The sequence below is a fragment of the Tursiops truncatus genome, chromosome 14 (genome assembly GCF_011762595.2).
Source record: "Tursiops truncatus isolate mTurTru1 chromosome 14, mTurTru1.mat.Y, whole genome shotgun sequence".
Classification (NCBI taxonomy): Eukaryota; Metazoa; Chordata; class Mammalia; order Artiodactyla; family Delphinidae; genus Tursiops; species Tursiops truncatus.
This window is the reverse complement of record NC_047047.1, coordinates 19750358-19772268: the sequence shown is the minus strand read 5'-3', so window position 1 is coordinate 19772268 and position 21911 is coordinate 19750358. Positions and strand designations below refer to the sequence as shown.

At 36.7% G+C, this 21911-nt stretch overlaps 1 protein-coding gene across 1 annotated transcript in view; it reads left to right on the top strand.

The window, feature by feature from the left end:
* The window catches only part of CTNNA2 (catenin alpha 2), a 1042487-nt gene that overhangs the window by 86644 nt on the left and 933932 nt on the right, over positions 1-21911 (top strand). Inside the window, exon 2 of the mRNA XM_019942095.3 lies at positions 16129-16324. Coding sequence (XP_019797654.1) covers positions 16129-16324 — 196 coding nt within the window. The remainder of the gene's footprint in view (positions 1-16128; positions 16325-21911) is intronic.

Sequence of the window (21911 nt, the reverse complement as noted above, 5' to 3'; positions counted from 1 at the left end):
ATAGCAGAATAACTGAAGCAGAAGAATGGATAAGTGACCTGGAAGACAGAATGGTGGAATTCACTGCCATGGAACAAAGTAAAGAAAAATGAATGAAAAGAAATGAAGACAGCCAAAGAGACCTCTGGGACAACATTAAAGCCAATAAGATTCATATTATAGGGGTCCCAGAAGGAGAACAGAGAGAGAAAGGACACTAGAAAATATTTGAAGAGATTATAGTTGAAAACTTCCCTAACATGGGAAAGGAAATAGCCACCCAAGTACAAGAAATTCAGAGTCCCAGGCAGGATAAACCCAAGGAGAAACACACCGAGACACATAGTAATCAAATTGACAAAAATTAAAGACAAAGAAAAATTATTGAAAGCAACAAGGGAAAATGCCAAATAACATACAGGGAACTCCCATAAGGTTAACAGCTGATTTCTCAGCAGAAACTACAAGCCAGAAGGGAGTGACATGATATACTTAAAGTGATGAAATGGAAGAACCTACAACCAAGATTACTCTACCCGGCAAGGATCTCATTCAGATTCAATGGAGAAATCAAAAGCTTTACAGATAAGCAAAAGATAAGAGAATTCAGCACCACCAAACCAAACAAATGCTAAAGGAACTTCTCTAAGTGGGAAACACAAGAGAAGAAAAGGACCTACAAAAACAAACCCATAAAATTAAGAAAATGTTCATAGGAACATACATATCGATAATTACCTTAAACGTGAATGGATTAAATGCTCCAACCAAAAGACACAGGCTCACTGAATGGATACAAAAACAAGACCCATATATATGCTGTCTACAAGAGACCCACTTCAGACCTAGGCACACATACAGAGTGAAAGTGAGGGGATGGAAAAAGACATTCCATGCAAATGGAAATCAAAAGAAAGCTGGAGTAGCAATACTCATATCAGATAAAATAGACTTTAAAATAAAGAATGTTACAAGAGACAAGGAAGGACACTACATAATGATCAAGGGATTGATCCAAGAAGATATAACAATTATAAACATATATGCACCCAACATAGGAGCACCTCAATATATAAGGCAACTGCTAACAGCTATAAAAGAGGAAATTGACAGCAACACAATAATAGTAGGGAACTTTAACACCTCACTTCCACCAATGGACAGATCATCCAAACAGAAAATTAATAACGAAACACAAGCTTTGAATGACACAATAGACCAGATAGCTATAATTGATATTTACAGGACATTCCATCCAAAAACAGCAGATTACACTTTCTTCTCAAGTGCACACGGAACCTTCTTCAGGACAGATCACATCTTGGGTCACAGATCAAGCCTCAGTAAATTTAAGAATAATTGAAATCATATCAAGCATCTTTTCTGACCACAACACTACGAGATTAGAAATCAATTACAGGGATAAAAACGTATAAATCACAAACACATGGAGGCTAAACAATACATTACTAAATAACCAAGATATCACTGAAGAAATCAAAGAGGAAATCACAAAATACCTAGAGACAAATGACAACGAAAACACAATGATCCAAAACCTATGGGATGCAGCAAAAGCAGTTCTAAGAGGGAAGTTTATAGAAATACAAGCCTACCTCAAGAAACAAGAAAAATCTCAAATAAACAATCTAACCTTACACCTAAAGGAACTAGAGAAATAAGAACAAACAAAACCTGAAGTTAGCAGAAGGAAAGAAATCATAAAGATTAGATCTGAAATAAATGAAATAGAAACAAAGAAACAATAGCAAAGATCAATAAAACTAAAAGCTGGTTCTTTGAGAAGATAAACAAAATTGGTAAAGCATTAGCCAGACTCATCAAGAAGAAGAGGGAGAGGACTCAAATCAATAAAATTAGAAATGAAAAAGGAGAAGTTACAATAGACACCGCAGAAATACAAAGCATCCTAAGAGACTACTACAAGCAACTCTATGCCAATGAAATGGACAACTTGGAAGGAATGGACAAACTCTTAGAAAGGTATAACCTTCCAAGGCTGAACCAGGAATAAGTGGAAAACATGAACAGACCAATCACAAGTAATGAAATTGAAACTGTGATTAAAAATATTCCAACAAACAGAAGTCCAGGACCAGATGGCTTCACAGGTGCATTCTATCAAACATTTAGAGAAGAGCTAATACCTACCCTTCTCAAACTCTTCCAAAATATAGCAGAGGGAGGAACACTCCCAAACTCATTTTATGAGGCCACCATCACCCTGATACCAAAACCAGACAAGGATGTCACAAAGAAAGAAAACTACAGACCAATATCACTGATGAACATAGATGCAAAAATCCTCAACAAAATACTAGCAAACAGAATCCAACAGCACATTAAAAGGATCATACACCATGATCAAGTGGGGTTTATTCCAGGTTGCAAGGATTCTTCAATATACGCAAAGCAATCAATGTGATAAACCATATTAACAAATTGAAGGAGAAAAACCATATGATCATCTCAATAAATGCAGAAAAAGCTTTTGACAAAATTCAACACCCATTTATGATAAAAACTCTCCAGAATGTGGGCATAGAGGGAACCTACCTCATCATAATAAAGGCCATATATGACAAACTCACAGCAATCATTCTCAGTGGTGAAAAACTGAAACATTTCCTCTAAGATCAAGAACAAGACAAGGATGTCCACTCTCACCATTGTTATTCAACATTGTTTTGGAAGTCTTAGCCATGGCAATCAGAGAAGAAAAATAAATAAAAGGAATCCATATTGGAAAAGAAGACGTAAAACTGTCACTGTTTGCAGATGACATGATACTATACATAGACAATGCTAAAGATGCCATCAGAAAACCACTAGCGCTAATCAATGAATTTGATAAAGTAGCAGGATACAAAATTAATGCACAGAAATCTCTGGCATTCCTATACACTAATGATGAAAAATCTGAAAGAGGAAACACTCCCGTTTACCATTGCAACAAAAAGAATAAAATACCTAGGAATAAACCTACCTAGGGAGACAAAAGACCTGTATGCAGAAAACTGTAAGATACTGATGAAAGAAATTAAAGATGATACAAACAGATGGAGAGATACACCATGTTCTTGGAAGAATCAGTATTGTGAAAATGACTATACTACCCAAAGCAGTCTGCAGATTCAATGCAATCCCTATCAAGTTACCAATGCATTTTTTACAGAACTAGAACAAAAACTCTTAAAATTTGTATGGAAACACAGAAGACCCCGAATAGCCAAAGCAGTCTTGAGGGAAATAAATGGAGCTGAAGGAATCAGTCTCCCTGAAGGAATCAGACTCACTGTACAACAGAGTTACAGTAATCAATACAATATGTTACTGGCACAAAAACAGAAATATAGATCAATGGAACAGGATAGAAATCCCAGAGATAAACCCACGCACCTATGGTCAACTAATCTATGACAAAGGAGGCAAGGATATACAGTGGAGAAAAGACAGTCTCTTCAATAAGTGGTGCTGGGAAAACTGGACAGCTACATGTAAAAGAATGAAATTAGAACACTCCCTAACACCATACACAAAAATAAACTCAAAATGGATTAAAGACCTAAATGTAAGGCTGGACACTATAGAACTCTTAGAGGAAAACATAGGAAGAACCCTCTTTGACATAAATCACAGCAAGATCTTTTTTGACCTACCTCCCAGAGTAATGGAAATAAAACGAAAAATAAACAAATGGGACCTAATGAAACTTAAAAGCTTTTGCAAAACAAAGGAAACTACAAACAAGACAAAAAGACAACCCTTAGAATGGGAGAAAATATTTGCAAACGAATCAACGGACAAAGGATTAATCTCCAAAGTATATAAACAACTCATGCAGGTCAATATTAAAAAAATAAACTCCCCAATCAAAAAATGGGCAGAGGACCTAAATAGACATTTCTCCAAAGAACACATACAGATGGCCAAGAAGCACATGAAAAGCTGCTCAACATCACTAATTATTAGAGAAATGCAAATCAAAAGTACAATGAGGTATCACCTCACACCAGTTAGAATGGGCATCATCAGAAAATCTACAAACAACAAATGCTGGAGAGGGTGTGGAGAAAAGGGAACCCTGTTGCACTGTTGGTGGGAATGTAAATTGATACAGCCTCTATGGAGAAGAGTATGGAGGTTCGTTAAAAAACTAAAAATAGAATTACCATATGATCTAGCATCCCACTACTGGGCATATATCCAGAGAAAATCATAATTCAGAAAGACACATGTACCCCAGTGTTCACTGCAGCACTATTTACAATAGCCAGGTCATGGAAGCAACCTAAATGCCCATTGACAGATGAATGGATAAAGAAGATGTGGTACATATATACAATGGAATATTACTCAGCCATAAGAAGGAACAAAATTGCGTCATTTGTAGAGACATGAATGGATCTAGAGACTGTCATAGGCAGTGAAGTAAGTCAGAAAAAGAAAAACAAATATTGTATATTAAGGCATATATGTGGAACCTAGAAAAATGGTACAGGTGAACCGGTTTGCAGGACAGAAATAGAGACACAGATGTAAAGAACAAACATATGGACACCAAGGGGGGAAGTGGCGGGGGTGTGTGTGTGTGATGAATTGGGAGATTCACTAATATACACTAATGTGTATAAATGGATAACTAATAAGAACCTGCTGTATAAAAAGATAAATAAAATAAACAAAAATAAAATAAAAACAACTAACCATAGGAAAGTCACAATTAGCTAAAATTGTCTCATTCCCAGAAAAGAGCCTGGATAGCTACTGGATATCTAAACAAAGGGCAAGTAGGCAGAGGAAATACCTAAGCAACAAGCCATTGTTACAGAGTCCCCTTTTAACGTATAATTTCCTCTCGCCTGCTTCACTGTACCTGTACTTGATTATTTAGTCCTGTTGGCCAAAAAAAAAAAAAAAAAAAAAAAGATAACCAAAATATGTATTGTTAAAGTAGTTTTGGGACACTGTATGTAATTGTGAATATTTTACAGTTTAAAAGCTCCTCAGGGAAAGAAATTAAGAAAATATGAAGTCATCCTTTGCTTCTAGAGACAGTGTTTCATTTTCTTTTCTCACCTATATGTGAATGATAAAAATGAAGTTGTAAGTACCTAAACCCATATTCAGTTCGTGGTATATTCTGCTTGTATTCACTGCAGTGAATAAAGGATTATTTATAAAAGAAATCTGCAAGAAAAAAAAAAAAAAAGACTAGGGGGAGGGTCTGCCCTGCATTTTCTTAAATTGTTAAATTGTGGTTGCATTTTTAGTACTATCGTCAAGTCCCAGTTTCCAATTCGCAGTGATCCTTTTAAGTTTCTGGTCCATTTTGTGAGGATGTTTTTGTATATGTTTGAAAAATCAATTAATATAATCCTTAAAACCACTTAACAAGGTATATACATTGAAGCGTAAGGCCACCATTGCCAATTCCTTGGATTTGTGGACCTTATCTTTCTCTCAAGATACCCCATTTGTCATATGTGGCTCAAGGCCATCTGATGTAGAGATGAGGTGGTGGTGCCAGTTTAAGTCCTTATATGAAACATTAGTATGGCTTAATTCTTAATTTCCTTTTTTACACAAAAGCCAATATAGAATCCTGATACTTTTCCTGCGTCCCATGGATTATCCATTACTTCCCATAGAGTGTGTGCACTCTGTTGGAATCCACTAACTTTAAAGAAGGAAAATGTCAAAGCAAGTGGCATTGTCAATCAATGATTGTAATAGTAAAAAGGCTTGATGAATTTGGGGGGAATAGAAGTTTTGGTCAACTGAATCCTTTAGTTAACATAGTGTTGATCGGAGAATAGTTTTTATTTATCATGGTTTCAGATTTGTGTATACTGTTTCTTGTAACAGTCTGGTTTTATTTTGTTTCCTTTTATTTTAATCTTAGTTAAATCCAAAATAGTGAATCATGAACGTAGTTTAGTCATTCTTCAATTTGGTGGGGCATTAAGAACAGCATGGGATTTTCTCAGATGGGCGCTGATGGTTAGAACATTTAGGGGTTTTTTTTTGTTTTGGGGAAGATTTATTTATTTATTTGTTTGTTTGTTTATTTGTTTATTTATTTATTTTTGGCTGCGTCTGGTCTTAATTGTGGCACGCGGAATCTTTGTTGAAGCATGTGGGATTCATTGTGGCGTGTGGGCTCTTCACCGCCGCACGTGGGCTTTTCTTTAGTTGTGACGTGTGAGTTTTCTCTTCTCTAGTTGTGGCGCGCAGGCTCCAGGACTCGTGGGCTCTGTAATTTGCGGAATTCAGGCTCTCTAGTTGAGGCCCGCGAGCTCAGTAGTTGTGGTGCGTGGGCTTAGTTGCCCTGCAGCATGTGGGATCTTAGTTCCCTGACCAGGGATCAAACCTGTGTCACCTGCATTGGAAGGCCGATTCTTCACTACTGGACCACCAGGGAAGTCCCAACATTTAGGATTTTTAAAAACAGAAACATCTTCTCACTCACTTAAAATTCCTGATTCTAAACAGTTGCTCCTTCAGTGAATTCTGATATTGCTTTAGTGTCTTAATTTTGAGTGTAATTTTTCATTGCTGTAAGTGTAGACATTGAAAGTTACAGAGATTCTAGGAAAATCTAGGTTGTTACTAGATCCTTTAAATAAGTTTGTTTCTTGTGCTTGTTTGATTTACCATGTTTTATCAAATCTAGCATGTCATCAATTGTAAGATATATATATTTAAGTACCTGTAAGAAAAAAATAAAATTTTATCAAATGTATATTTTAGATGACACAGATTGTAGGATTAATCTTCATTTTGCGTATGTAAAAGTGTGGAAAAAAGGTATATCAATTGACAGAATATATTTTACTGCCTTCCGTAAAAGATTTATGGAGACTTTAAAGGATATATAAAATACTGAAAGGTTAACATACCTTAAAGGAAAGTGATTTAAAAAGAAAGATGACTATAAGTATAGATAAGGAGCAAAGATGGAGACTAACACAGTAATAATAAACATTAAATCATATGCTTTATAATAGGGACCACAGACTTGGGATAAGCTTTTTTTAATTGAAGTCAGTGCAAAAAGGAATAATTTATTTATTACACAATTCAATGTCCATGAAATAAAATCAAACCCGTTTCTAAGGAGAGGTTCCAATATTCTTGGTACTAAAATCATTCAAACATTTCTCAGTATTATGTGAAGAATGATTATCTTATCTATAACTTTAGAGTATACACAGTGAGCTTTCTAAAACCCTTTGTGGTAGTATCCTCTGTTGAAGTAAGTGATATTGCACTAAGGCAGTAGAAACATTTGCACCAGTGTCCAGGATAATACCATTTCTCTCTTTACTTATGTGTTTTAAGTTGAGCTATTATAATAGGTGGAGAGAGACGTGGACTGCACTTCCTTCAAGCAAAACTAAATGTTGTTTCTCTCAGACAAGCTTTTGGATGACAGAAAATCTAGACCACACTCCCTGGAGGTTACCAGAAATTGAGCTCCTAATGCTGCTACTTAAATATGAAACAGCAGGCTTAATAGAGAGTGGAAAATGTTAGTTTAACATCCTATAAGGAAAATTGAGTTTCTTCTGAAGAACAAGTGCTTAAGGAGAAGGCCACCTTTTTTAAAAATAAATTTATTTTTTTTATTTTTGGCTGTGTTGGGTCTTCGTTGCTGCACACAGGCTTTCTCTAGTTGTGGCGAGTGAGGTCTACTCTTCATTGCGGCATGCAGGCTTATCATTGTGGTGGCTTCTTTTGTTGAGGAGCACGGGGTCTAGGCATGTGGGCTTCAGTAGTTGTGGCTCACGGGCTCTAGAGCACAGGCTCAGTAATTGTGGTGCATGGGCTTAGTTGCTCCACTGCATGTGGGATCTTCCCGGACCAGGGCTTGAACCCATGTCCCCTGCATTAGCAGGGCGATTCTTAACCACTGCACCACCAGGGAAGTCCTGAGAAGGCCACCTTATTTCATTTTGGCTTATAGACACTAGTGAGATTCTTGCTAGGAAATAAGTTTGAACCACTTCTAATCTAAAGATGAATCGATCATCCAGGGCCCAACTGATCCACTCTGTAAATTGTAACCACAGAAAGTTTAGCCTAGAAAAAATTTGATATAGTTATAACTGGCTATTCATAGAAATTTAATATAGTCAAAACTGGCCGGCCATAGAAATTCCTCAAACCCAATCACAGAATGTCTGTTTTAGGGTTAATTTTGGAAATCTACTTTTTGATGTTAACAGATCTTCCTTGACTTATAATGAGGTCAAGTCCTGATAAAACCATCGTAAGTTGAAAATATCATATGGCAAATTCATTAATCCACCTAACCTACTGAACATTATACCTTAGTATAGCTTACCTTAAATGTGCTTAGACCATAGGTTACAGTTGGGCAAAATCATCTAACACAAAGCTTATTTTAATTTATTTTTTAAATAAAAAAAATTATTATATATTGTACTATAGTTGATTTACAATGTTTTAGTTTCAGGTGTACAGCATAGTGATTCAGTTACACATATACCTACTGTACAGCACAGGGAACTCAGCTCAATATTCTGTAATAACCTAAGTGGGAAAAGAATTTGAAAAAGAATAGGTATGTGTATATGGATAACTGAAACCTATTTTAAATAGAGTGTTGAATACCTAATGTAATTTATTGAATACTGTACTGAAAGTGAAAAACAGAATAGTTGTGTGAGTACAGAATGGATATTAGTGTGTGGTTGTTTCCCCTCGGGATCATGGGATGGTGGGTTGACTGGGAGCTGAGACTGCCCCTGCCTGGCATCACGAGACAGTATCATAGCACATATTGCTAGCCCAGGAAAAGATCAAAAATCAAAATTCGAAGTATGTTTTCTACTGAATGCATATCGCTTTCTCACCATTGTAAAGCTGAAAAATCAGTAAGTCAAACCATGACAAGTCAGAGACCATCTGTATACTCTTCAAGATAAAGTATTTGGAAAAAGTATACCAAAGCAGCTGAGTGGGAAGGCTTGCCTTGTGGCCTTATTTAAAAATTGCAGGTGAGTCTACAAAGAACAATAACTTAAATGGGAAACGTTATTTATAGGCTTTCTTTATAGCATTAATTAACTAGTAGAAGTTCAGGTCTGCTTTAGATATAATAAAACCTTACCTTCAAAGTTTAAGAATGCATGCTTCCAGGACTCTGTATCAATGAACATACATACTAATCTACACTGTCAATATCAAATAAGTGGGAAGAAATTTTTCAAAGACAAAGAGACCAGAATTATTCTTTATTTTATCCCTCTTTAAATTACTAGTGCCTCGTTATAAAAGATCATCATTTCTAATTCTGACTTTTGAAGTTGTGGAAGCATCAGTAACTGCAGTTCTTGTAATTTACTTCTTTTTGTCTAAAACAGGATGTGGAGTTGTGTTTGGGAAGAAAAGATCAGTTCAATCCGAAATTCTACTGCAATAGTTTCTATGACATGGAAGTTTTACTTTAGTTATTAGTGAGACTACTGTAAGTCTGTATTATCACCTCCTTTTGCTCGAGCACTAGTGTCACTGTGCTGATCTCCTTTTCTCTCCAAAATGCACAATATACATACACCTTATAGGTCCTGGAGATTCTGTGCTAGGAAACAACTTATAATGGACTGTACCACAAGCTGAGCGTATATCATTTCATATATTTTATAAGGAAAAGTACAAGCCATATTTGTGCCTACTGTATAATGGCAAAAGGAATAGATTAGGTAATCAAGGAGTGATTCAAGGAAGACCTCATTTTGACTCATTACTTGGCAGTTGTTTTTCTGACTTGGCACTGCTCAAAACCTGACAAGATTTCTCCTAGAGGCTTCATGTTATCAAATATACTACCATTTGAGCATTTTAACTCCCTTAAAGAGTTTTCTTCTTTAAGGATTTTTGCATTTATCTTCTGTTGCTCCTGGAATAAATAACTTGTTTTTGATAATTTTGTTTTCAGATATGCACCTCACAATGCTCTTGCTTTTTTTTAAGCTATAACAGTAATCAAAGCTCTCTGTTATGTTTGCTGAGCAATTATGACAAATGAAATACTTTAGAACAGTGCAACAGTAGAATTCATAAAGACTTAACTACTCACATCTACAGACTGCATGAATCTAGCAAAATTAAGTTATCATTTTTATTTTCAGCTCTTGGTTCTCTTTTATTGGTTTTCTGGAGAGCTCAAATAATGGCTTGACTTATAGCATTCACATCTGTTTACTCTAACTTTTCCAAGTTCCTTGTGATTGCCTAACAGAGGAAATTGCCTTTCGATCAATTCATCAACGAGTTGTTTTTGTGGACTCCTGATATGTCATGGCACCTAAAATAAGAGGAAGGGTTTACCTCTAGAAGTCATTGCTTTATCTCTCTCACGTTCTTTTGCTTCAGCTAGACTGCTGTTTCTGAAAGTAAAGTCTATAAACCATACATATCCTAATTTCATGCGATGCATGTGAAATACACTAGCTGAGACCTACATGAGCAGAAGCACTATAAGATCTAGGAATTTGCCGTCTAACAAGCATCTAGGTGATTCTAAAGTATGATAAAGTCTGGGGCTTCCGTGGTGGCGCAGTAGTTGAGAGTCCGCCTGCCGATGCAGGGGACGCGGGTTCGTGCCCCCGTCCGGGAAGATCCCACATGTCGCGGAGCAGCTGGGCCCGTGAGCCATGGCCGCTGAGCCTGCGCATCCGGAGCCTGTGCTCCGCAGCGGGAGAGGCCACAACAGTGAGAGGCCTGCGTACCGCAAAAAAAAATAATAATAATAAAAATAATAATAATAAGGTATGATAAAGTCTGAAAATCATTGTCCTAGAATTCAGTGCTTCTCAGATTTTAATGTGCATATGAATTACTTTGGGATCTTGTTAAAATACAGATTCTCTTTTAGTAGGTCTGGAGTGGGGCCTGAGAGTCTATATTTCTAACCAGCCCTGGGTGACAATGATATCTCCAGAGCTCACTTTCAATCGAATGCCCTATGGATAAGGCTTAGACAAACTACACTGTTGTTGGTTATGGGCAGATGTGACAAAGTTGCCAAGACAAAGTGCCTTGGTGCCCTCACTATTGCTTATAGTTTTGGAAGAAGTCTTCCATGTCTATTGAGTTTGTACATCCTGGAAGCAGAGAACTGATCAAGTTGAAGAGACATAGTCAGATAAGTTGTCTTCCAATAAAACACATTGCAAAAAAAAGAAAGGAATGAAGTGGTTGGCTACTGCATTATTTGCTGTTGTGTAAGAATGGAGGGTCTACTCTTAGGACATTAGATGATGAGCAGTCTATACTAGCCTGGGTCTCATAGTTTCATACTCAAATCACACAGTCAACATATCTGAAAACTATATTTCCCATCCTCTTGCTATTGCTGAGGTTTTTTTATTGACCAGGGTCCATTGGGACCATCATTAGGTCAAGGTTCTAGAACGATTAACCACTTATACTCTCATCTATGAGCTGCAGGATTTCTTCTCTTCTTTGATGAGAGGCAGAGACATTGAGGAAATATTTGAGATATATGACTAGAGAAAATCAAATATCCTGCTATGCTAAGGTTGAGTTGCCTACAGAGAGGGGCCATGTTGAGGGTTTAGAGAGAAGTTGGCATAGCCAATGAATCTGAATGATGTGATTAGAAGATCAGTTTAAAAGGGTGGTAGTACAAAATGATAATTCAAAAAGATGCATGGACCCCTATGTTCATAACAGCACTATTTACAATAGCAAAGACATGGAAGCAACCTACATGTCCATTTACAGGTGAATCTATAAAGAAGATGTGGTATGCATGTACAGTGGAATATTACTCAGCTATAGAAAAAGAATGAAATAATGCCATTTGCAGCAACATGGATGGACCTAAAGATTATCATATTAAGTGAAATAAGTCAGAAAGAGAAAGACAAATACCATATGATATCATTTGTAAGTGGAATCTAAAATATGACACAAATGAACTAATCTAACAAACAGAAACAGATTCACAGATATAGAGAACAGACTTGTGGTTGCCAAGGGAGTGGGGGAAGGAAGGGTTGGGAGTTTGGGCTTAACAGATGCAAACTAGAATATATAGAGAATGGATAAACAGCAAGGTCCTACTGTATAGCACAGGGAACTAGATTCAAGATCCTGTGATAAACCATAATGGAAAAGAATATGAAAAAGAATGTATGCATATGAATAACTGAATATCTTTGCTGTACAGCAGAAATTAACACAACATTGTAAATCAACTATACTTTAATAAAATAAATTCAAAAAAAAAGGATGGTGGTAGCAGCAAGTCTTTCCTGGTGTAGGAGGGAGGAAGATAAAGGTGGGTACAGAGACAAGTAAGCTTGATGACCCTCCTAAAAGCGACAGGAGTTTGGAGAAAGAAAAGATTATTGCTAAAAGAATTAGCCAGGAGATATTTCCAGGAGAAAGAAGAGGTGAGTCAATAGCACTAAATGTGATAGAGCAGTATGATAAGATAAAAGTAATTTGATTTTGGCAACTTATTAATTACTTTAGTGAGAGATCAGTTTAAGAGGACTCTGCTACAGGAGGTGTGAGGATAAAAGCAGAATTTCAGTGGGCTGAGAAATGAATGGAAAGAGAACACGGACACTTTAACACATATGCTTCTCATTTAAAAAAAATGTTGACAGTGGCTAATAAAAGCTAAACTCCTTAGCTTGGGTTTCAGAGCCTTTAAAAGTTTTACTCCACCGCATCTATCTAATCTTGTTTCCTGTATCATTCATATACAGCCGCCCTCTCAAGTGAGAATGGTCTTCTTACTACCTAGAAAACATCATGCCCATTTTTACACGTCAATGTTCATGCTATTACTCCTAGTCTCTGTTGCTGGAACTTTATGTTTTCTATTTTTTTTTCTTCTGCACAAAAGATGTGCTCACAAATTGTTAGAGAGGTAATGGGATTGTGTGGATCTTGAATGACTCTTGCCTTGGGTGAAAGTTGATGTGGGGATTAGACAGAGTGCCTGATTGGGGTAAGAGAAGGTGTACCATTCAACCAGGAATTTCTACAGAATAACCATCTCTTAAAAGGTTGCCAGCAAGCTGCACTAGACCTTCAAAAGTATATAAGTCTTGGCTTCCCTGGTGGCGCAGTGCTTGAGAGTCTGCCTGCCGATGCAGGGGACACGGGTTCGTGCCCCGGTCCGGGAAGATCCCACAGGCCGCGGAGCGGCTGGCCCCCGTGAGCCATGGCCGCTGAGCCTGCACGTCTGGAGCCTGTGCTCTGCAACGGGAGAGGCCACAGCAGTGAGAGGCCCGCGTAACGCAAAAAAAAAAAAAAAGTCTGTAAGCCCCATCTACCCAAGACCTAGTCCCAGCCTGGATATCAGGCTTAGACACAGAGATCTGTAGTCTCCAGAGCTCATTGGTGTGTCTCTCTATTATTTAAATCATCTTTCATGTTCTTCATTACAATTATAATTTTCTTCATACAACATTCTATATTTTGTGTTATTGTTATCTCTGAGAATATCAATTTATGGCTATTATGAATAGGATATTTTAAACTAGATTTTTCATTGGTAATGCTGTTCTATTAGGTTGTTATTGCTTATCTAGTATTTAACCACTAATAGTTCTAATAGTTTGTCTTTTAATTCTTTTGTAGTTTCTCGATACATTCATATTCTCTATAAGTAATGACAATTTAATGTGTCTACTTTCTAATGTTTATATCTCTTCTTTCTTTTTTCTTATCTAATTTGTTGACTTTGTTCTTCAACAAAGCACTGAATAGCAATAGGGAGAGTTAACAATTATTTCTTTATTCTAGACTGATTAAGACATGAGCATTTATGGAGCCTCATAATTTTCCTTCTATTCTGCTATCTTGTATCCCTTTACATTCTTCCACATGTGAATAAATGAGAGCTCTTACTAAAAGAGGACTGAATGGATTTGCTTCATTTGAAAGTAATTACATTTTTCTAAGGAACTTCCTGGTAATGTTCTATGTTTATTTTTTCCCACATACTGACACTTCATACTGACTTGTTATTATGAGTATTACCTAAACTGTGCTTAATACAGCAATGCACCATGAGACAACACAAAAATTGAAATCTGTTTGCCTTTGCAGAAGGTGAACCAGAATATAGTCATTTAGCTCTTTTGGTATTAATAGATTCACTGTCAGCTTCCACTCCCCAAAACTGCCAATATGCCTAACATTAATGGCTTCCAACTCCATTCATTTTTTCTAATTTTTGAAGACTGAAAAGTTAGATCACAGAACGTCTCAAAATTATATATAAAATGAGAACAAATCAGATATCAGTGAGAATAGGAATATTTTCCTCCAATAAAGATCCTAGCCTAAATAGAGAAATTATGCACAGTGTAATGAATATAGACAACCATATTGTACTGTAATTATGTAAAGGGATAGAGGTGCCAAGTATCACTACAATGGCAATCATATTACAACATATACATGTATTAACACACTATATACATGTATCAAATTAACATGTTGTACACCTTAACCTTATACAATGTTCTATGGGAAATACATTTGATTAAAAAATAAAAATAAATACAAATAAAAGATTTTTGAGATGTTTGCTGTGTTTGCTTAGGAAGCATAAAAACTCGTTTCCAGGTAGCGGCTCTTTGGAGAGTTGGGGTTCCTGGAAGAGAGCTATGTTAATGTGCTAGAGTAAACCGTCTTTAAGGAGAACATTCTTGTACCTCCAAAAAGTAACTTTGGAGACAGGCTGTCTTTCTTCTGATGGTTGCCTCTGTGGGTGGAACTGAAAAGACTGCAAGGTGTTACTGACTGCATATGTATTTTACAGCTAACTAACGTTTTCTGACGGTCTTATTCTTAATGACTTTATCTTTCTTTTTTCTGTCTAGTGTTTGTACTTAAGTGTCCTTACAGAGTCCTTTTTTAATTCACTGTGTCTAATTATTAACAATCAAAAGAAAGCTGAATATGACAGCTCCCAACGCTGTATTAACCACTTCTGAAGTAATGGTTCTGCTACATTCATCATCTTGGTTCACATTTATTCAATACTTTTCTTCTGATATTATCTCTTGCCCTGTAAACTGACTGGACATTAATTGTGACTTTGCCTAATAACTGCTTGCTCTCGGATTTGGAGTAAATTGTAGAGACTATAGCATTTAGAACTTTTCTCTGGACGAGCTTTCTTGATAACCACCAATAAAGGCTTTAGTTTGCTAACCAGGATACACGTCAGTGCAAATAAACCACAACATCCACATTCTTATGAAGCTGATAAAAAAAATGCAGAGGTGTAGATGACTAGCTGAATAGAATATGGAACAGTTGCATTCATTTCCCTTCCAGACTTCTCACTGGCAGAAAATAAAGGTTCAGAAATCTACAGGAGATAAGTTGTTTAAAAGATATTAAAAGCTTTGTTAGCATATTAAATAGCTCTAGACAGAGTGCTAAAAGAAGTTTGGCAGGTGAGATATTGTATCCAAATTATGATACTTAGAAAAGGAGTGAGAATGCAAATTTAATTTCAATTCTGGAAATTTTAGCAGGTTAACCAAATGTTGAGACTGAATCATTTGGTCTCTTTGGATCAAATTTACCATTTTGTTTTTACAAGATGAAATCAGAAATAGCAAGGCTCTTCAAAGTCCTTGGTAAGTGACACATAAATAATGTATATTGATGGCCCACCATTTATTAACTACTCATGCACCTCTGCCCTGACTTTTGGGCTCAGTTATTGGTTCTTCTGATTCAAAGCTCAAAGGCAGTTCTACATTTTATTTTATTTTATTTCCTCCCTGAAGCTGGGTATTCCAACCAGCGCTAAATTTGTCAACCTGTGAAAGCACCCCCTCCAGTGGATTGGAAACTGAGCTACTGGCAAATCTGCTTTTCTTCCTTATTCACATGCTTTTTTCTTCTACAGGAAATAAATTGCTGTTAATTTATATGCTAAACTATATAATTCCACATTTTCCTTAAGATAAGGCTATGTGATGTGTATTCATGACTTAATAAGCAAAGGATACTTTAAAATTATGAGATGATAATATGCTATTTCTAGACAGTTATGCAGAGTAATTTTACAGTTGTTCTTTTGTATTTAAGGTGACGACCCTTGTCAACACAAGCAACAAAGGCCCATCTGGTAAAAAGAAAGGGAGGTCAAAGAAAGCCCATGTACTGGCTGCATCTGTAGAGCAAGCCACTCAGAACTTTCTGGAAAAGGGTGAACAGATCGCTAAGGAGAGTCAAGATCTCAAAGAAGAATTGGTTGCTGCTGTTGAGGATGTACGCAAACAAGGTAGGCAGAATAATATTATTCTAGAGGGATGTATATTGATGTGTAAACAGTGGATTTTTCTCTAGAAAAATAAGACTACTCAAAAGAGTAGTCTTATTTTTTTCCTGTCTACACTTCTCATTTTTAATTTTGCTAGAATTAGGTGCATAGACAGGTAGAGATTTTTTTTGTTGTGGCAGTATAGCACAGCTGGTAACACTCCATTTCTGCTGTTGCTTGAAAACCTTCAACTTGTTTTCTCCTGGAGATGAAACCAGACTCTTGTGTCAAACTCAGGCTTTAGGGAGGATAGGATGAGAAGACTGTACATTTATAGAGTCTTTGAAAATTCAAGATTTTAAGGATGCAGGGAACAGAAGAATGTCGTGTAATAAAATTATTGTTTCTTTGTATGACTTCCAAATTTGTATTTTCAGTTCACAGCTTTCCTCAAAAATCTCTCTGGTTAGCTAGCTACCGACTGGTCAATTATATAGCTAGCAAAATAGCTATAATACTATCAATATTTATTCAGCATATTAAAAAAATTAATTGTGTTGAAATACATATAACATAAAATATATCATCTTAATCATTTTAAGTGTAGAGTTCAGTCATGTATATTCACATGGTTGAGTAGCGCATCTGCAGAACTCTTGTAAAACTGAAATTCTATACCTGTTAAACAACCCCCAATTTCGCCTTCCCTCTAGCTCCTGGCAACCATTATTTGACTTTCTTTTTCTATGAGTTTTACTACTCTAGATACCTTATGTAAGTGGAATCATATAGCATTTGTCTTTTTGTAACTGGCCTATTTCACTTAGCATAATGTCCTCCAGGTTTATCCATGTTGTAGTATGTGTCAAAATGTCCTTCCTTTTTAGGGCTAGATAATATTCTATCATGTATTTATATGGTATTTTCTTTATCCATTCATCCATTGATGGACATTTGTGTCCCTTTCACCTTTTGGCTATTGTGAATAATCCTGCTATGAACATGGGTATATAAATAATCTCTTCATTACCCTGCTTTCAGTTCTTCTGGATTTACACCCAGAGGTGGTATTGCTGGATCCTATGGTACTTCTATTTTTAATTCTTTGAGAAACCTCCAGACTGTTTTCCATAGCAGCTGTACCATTTTACACTTCCACTAACAGTGCACAAGGGTTCCAGTTTCTCCACATCCTTGACAATGTTTGTTATTTTCTTTTTTTTTTTTTTTTTAGTAGTCATCATAATGGGTGTGAGGTGATATTGTGGTTTTTTGTTTTGTTTTGTTTTGTTTTTTTGTGGTACACGGGCCTCTCACTGTTGTGGCCTCTCCCGTTGCAGAGCACAGGCTCCGGACGCGCAGGCTCAGCAGCCATGGCTCACGGGCCTAGCCACTCTGCAGCATGTGGGATCTTCCCGGACTGGGGCATGAACCCGTGTCCCCTGCATCGGCAGGCAGACTCTCAAACACTGCGCCACCAGGGAAGCCCAATATTGTGGTTTTGATGTGCATTTCTCTAATGATTAGTTATACTGAGCATCATTTCATATGCTTGTTGGCCATATTTATATCTTCCTTGGAGAAATGTTTATTTAAGCCTTTTGCCTATTCTTCACTCAGGTTATTTATTTTATTACTGTTGTTCTTGTAGTTAAGAGTTCTAGGTATTGACCCCTTATCAGATATTGTTTTGCAAATGTTTTCTCCCATTCTGTAGGCTACTTTTTCACTCTGTTGGTTGTGTTCTTTGATGCACAGAAGTTTTTAATTTTGATGTAGTCTTGTTCAGCAGCTTTAGTTGAAAATTCTAAGACACCATGAAATTAGAACAGACACCTAGCCCCAGCCTGACCTGTGTCCTCCATTTCCTATCTAACGAATGCCACACATACGTATCCAATTGCAGAAATCTTGGTATCATTCTTGCTACTTCCGTCTCCTTCCAGATACAGTCTATTACAAGACCCATAGATTTTAACTCCTAAGTATCTCTTAAATTCAACAATTTCTGTTTTAGTTATTCAGAAGCACCATGTTTTACCTGTCCCAGGGCCTTTAAACATGCTGTCTCCTCTCTCACAGTTAAGGGTGACTCATTCTGCATATCCCAGCTCAAAGAACACTTTCCCAGGGAAACCTTCCCTGACTCTCCTGTCATACTTTTTCATGGATTTTTCCTCGTCACTTTCCACAGGATAATTTAATTTTTGTGAGGTGACTTGATTGATAACTTTCTTCTCTGCCACACTAGAAATTAATGAAGGTAGAGAACACACTCTGTCTCTTTTGCGGTCATTGATTTGCAATGCTTAGCACTCATCAGACTTCAATAAATATTTGTTGAATGAATGAAGGAATAGATGAATGAGTGTTCTATCCCCTTTCTTCTTGCAAACCAACCACTTTTTAAATTCGCAGATGGATATTTGGCCCCTGGAAATAACAACCCTTCTTCATACTGCCATCTTCTTCCCCCTAAAAGTTAATTTTATTTACATTACACTCATGTAAATTGTTATTTTAAGTTGAAGTGTTAAATTTTACATATTTCATCTAATGTGGATGGAGTATATTTGTGTATGCGTTTTAGCAACATGATAGCTTCCAAGTTCCCAAGTGCTATTGAAAACTGGTACTGCTTCTGAATTGCAGATGGACACGTGTTCATGCATCTGTAGCCTGGCTAGTTTTTTTTTTTTTTCCTTTTTTTGGTTGACTGATAGATAATAAATTTCACACATTAAAATGTACAATTTGATAAGTTTTAACAGGTGTGTGCACCATGAAACCATCACCACCATCAATATAGTGAACCTCTCCCTAGTACTGAGGGTTTTTTTTTGGTTCTGTTTTTTTTTGTTTGCAGTACGCGGGCCTCTCACTGTTGTGGCCTCTCCCATTGCAGTGCACAGGCTCCGGACGCGCAGGCTCAGCGACCATGGCTCACGGGCCCAGCCGCTCCGCGGCATGTGGGATCTTCCCGGACCGAGGCACGAACCCGCGTCCCCTGTATCGGCAGGCGGACTCTCAACCACTGCGCCACCAGGGAAGCTCTGAGGGTTTTTATTAACTGGTCTCTAGTCCATTTTCTCAAAGATTTATCTGTTATCAGACAAGTTACATTTTCTCATTTAGTTTCCCCAGCAACCTCTTAGCTCTCCCTTATTTTTTCCTTAGAAGTTAGTTTTCACACCTTCTGTAGAAATTATATTTTAGATTTCTCAAAGCTTGTATGAAATGGTGTTTTGTGGACATAATATAATAACCAACATAGTTCTTGGCCAGACTGTCCTAGGAATATTAGAGTGAGAAAGTATAAAGATGTTAATTTAGGACAGCTTATCATGGTTGTTATTCTAGAGGATATTTAAAATTTTCATTATATTACTCATTTCTTGTTACAGAAAAATTATGCATAAGAAATGATGCTTATGTGTTGCCTTTTCAAAGCCTAACTGCTACATGTCCTTTTCTGAACAGGGTCAAATTCAAGGAAACGTTGTTATATTTGCAAAATAACAAATTTTATTGGAAGAAGCCTTTGAAATTCTCTTGTGTTTCTCTCATCTTCAAATACCTCTCAGTCTCAAATACACTTCAGACGTCTGTGCTTCTTATCCCTGAGAACAAGGTCCTCACACCCTCCTTCCAGTTCTGTACCCACAGGCTCTCTTTTCTGCCCCAACTTGGTTATTTGTTGTGTAATATCCGTAGCCTGTCTGGCTTTGCCCAAATTTTCTATTTGCCCATTACCCAGATTTTATTTGTAAGTGAGAGGCTGAGTTGTCTTTCAGAGAGAGATGGGGAGAAAGGAACTTGGGAGAGTAAGTGAGGACTAGGGCAAGTGTGTATTTAGTCACTGAAATTTTGAAACATAGTATCTTTCCTTCCATCATAGAAATCTACTTTCTAATACATAAGATGATATTCAGAAATTATGAAAACACTGACATTTAGAAACAGTTTCCAGTTTCCTCCTTTAAAGTGGCTCTAGCATCCACACATGCTTACTTATTAAATGATGTATACTTTCAGAATTAAATCTATTAGATATCATTTACTATTGAGCTGTTTTTGCTTTTTTAGATCAAATGGCCAAAAGTATTGCCACTTTAAAATTTTAATTAATTAATTAATTTTTGGCTGTGTTGGGTCTTGGTTGCTGTGTGCAGGCTTTCTCTAGTTGCGGTGAGCAGGGGCTACTCTTCGTTGCAGTGCATGGGCTTCTCATCACGGTGGCTTCTCTTGTTGCAGAGCACGGGCTCTAGTCGTGCGGGCTTCAGTAGTTGTCGCTCTGTGGGCTCTAGAGCGCAGGGGCTCAGTTACTCTACAGCAGGTGGGATCTTCGTGGACCAGGGCTCGAACCCATGTCCCCTGCATTAGCAGGTGGATTCTTAACCACTGAGCCACCAGGGGAGTCCCAGATTTGCCACTTTTAAAAAACATTTTCAGCCTGAGTAAATGCCTGAAGCTTTAGTATTTTACATCTCCATTTTCAGATTTTTAATATAAAATGAGTTATTGTTCTTTTGAAGTTTCACAATATTCATGATTATAATTACTGTAATCTGGCAAGATTATATATGAAGTTATCTATTTAACTATGTCATTATTGTATCTCATAGGGTTAAACTTAGTGTTGTTTGAATTTATCATTTAAAAAATATATATTTAATCCTAGGCTGCATGTCAGGTTTTTTAAAGTGCTCAGTATGAGTGATGACGATATCTTTACCCTAGAATATTTCAGTAGAAGATTTTACTGTACTCTAAGTTATAAACTGCAAAAAAAAGGTATTTGAGCAGGCTTATGACAGCATTTGTATTAAAAACAAGTAACAAAATAAATTACCTAAACATATATAAAGAAGAGAAATCGTATTCAAAGCTTAGAACACTGATATTTTTGATTTGGATAAAGATGGGATAGTTTAGACTTGGGTAAAGATGGTTGGTCAAGGGTGTGTGTGTGTGTCTGTCTGTTTTATCATAAGTAAAGTACTACATATATGTATATTGTCTTCCTAATTTAAGTTTAAACTTCATTAGGATAGGACCAATGATGTGTGTGGATTTCTTTCTGCTCTTAAAGGACCTGGCATGATGCTGTAGCACATGGCAGGTGATATTCAAAGAGATTTACATATGAAGTTAGCAGAGCATTGGATGTTTGATTAATATATCTGACTTCCAGTGTTACTTTGGTCATTGACTATATGATTTAAGCTAAATCACTTAACCACTTTCAACCTCAGTGTCTCCATTTTTCAAAAACAGACAGTAATTGTTGTGTTTGCTTCATTAAGTTGTTTTACATAATGAAGTCACAAGGATTTTTGAGAAATTAAATTTTATATAAATGTCAGAGTAAATTTATTCATTATAATTTATGAAATCAATCTGTACTCCTTAAGAAAATAGCTTTCCTTCTTATTAATGATCAATCTTAGACCCAGGATTCTGGAGAGCTGAATCAGTGTCTAGCAGTCTCCTGAGGAGGATTGAATAGCTCAGTGTGGCTTAGAATTAGTGGTCGTTGTAAGTGGTCCCAGCAAACTATGATTGGATAGTTGTGCAGCCTGTGAACTCTACGTAGAAAAGCTGCTCC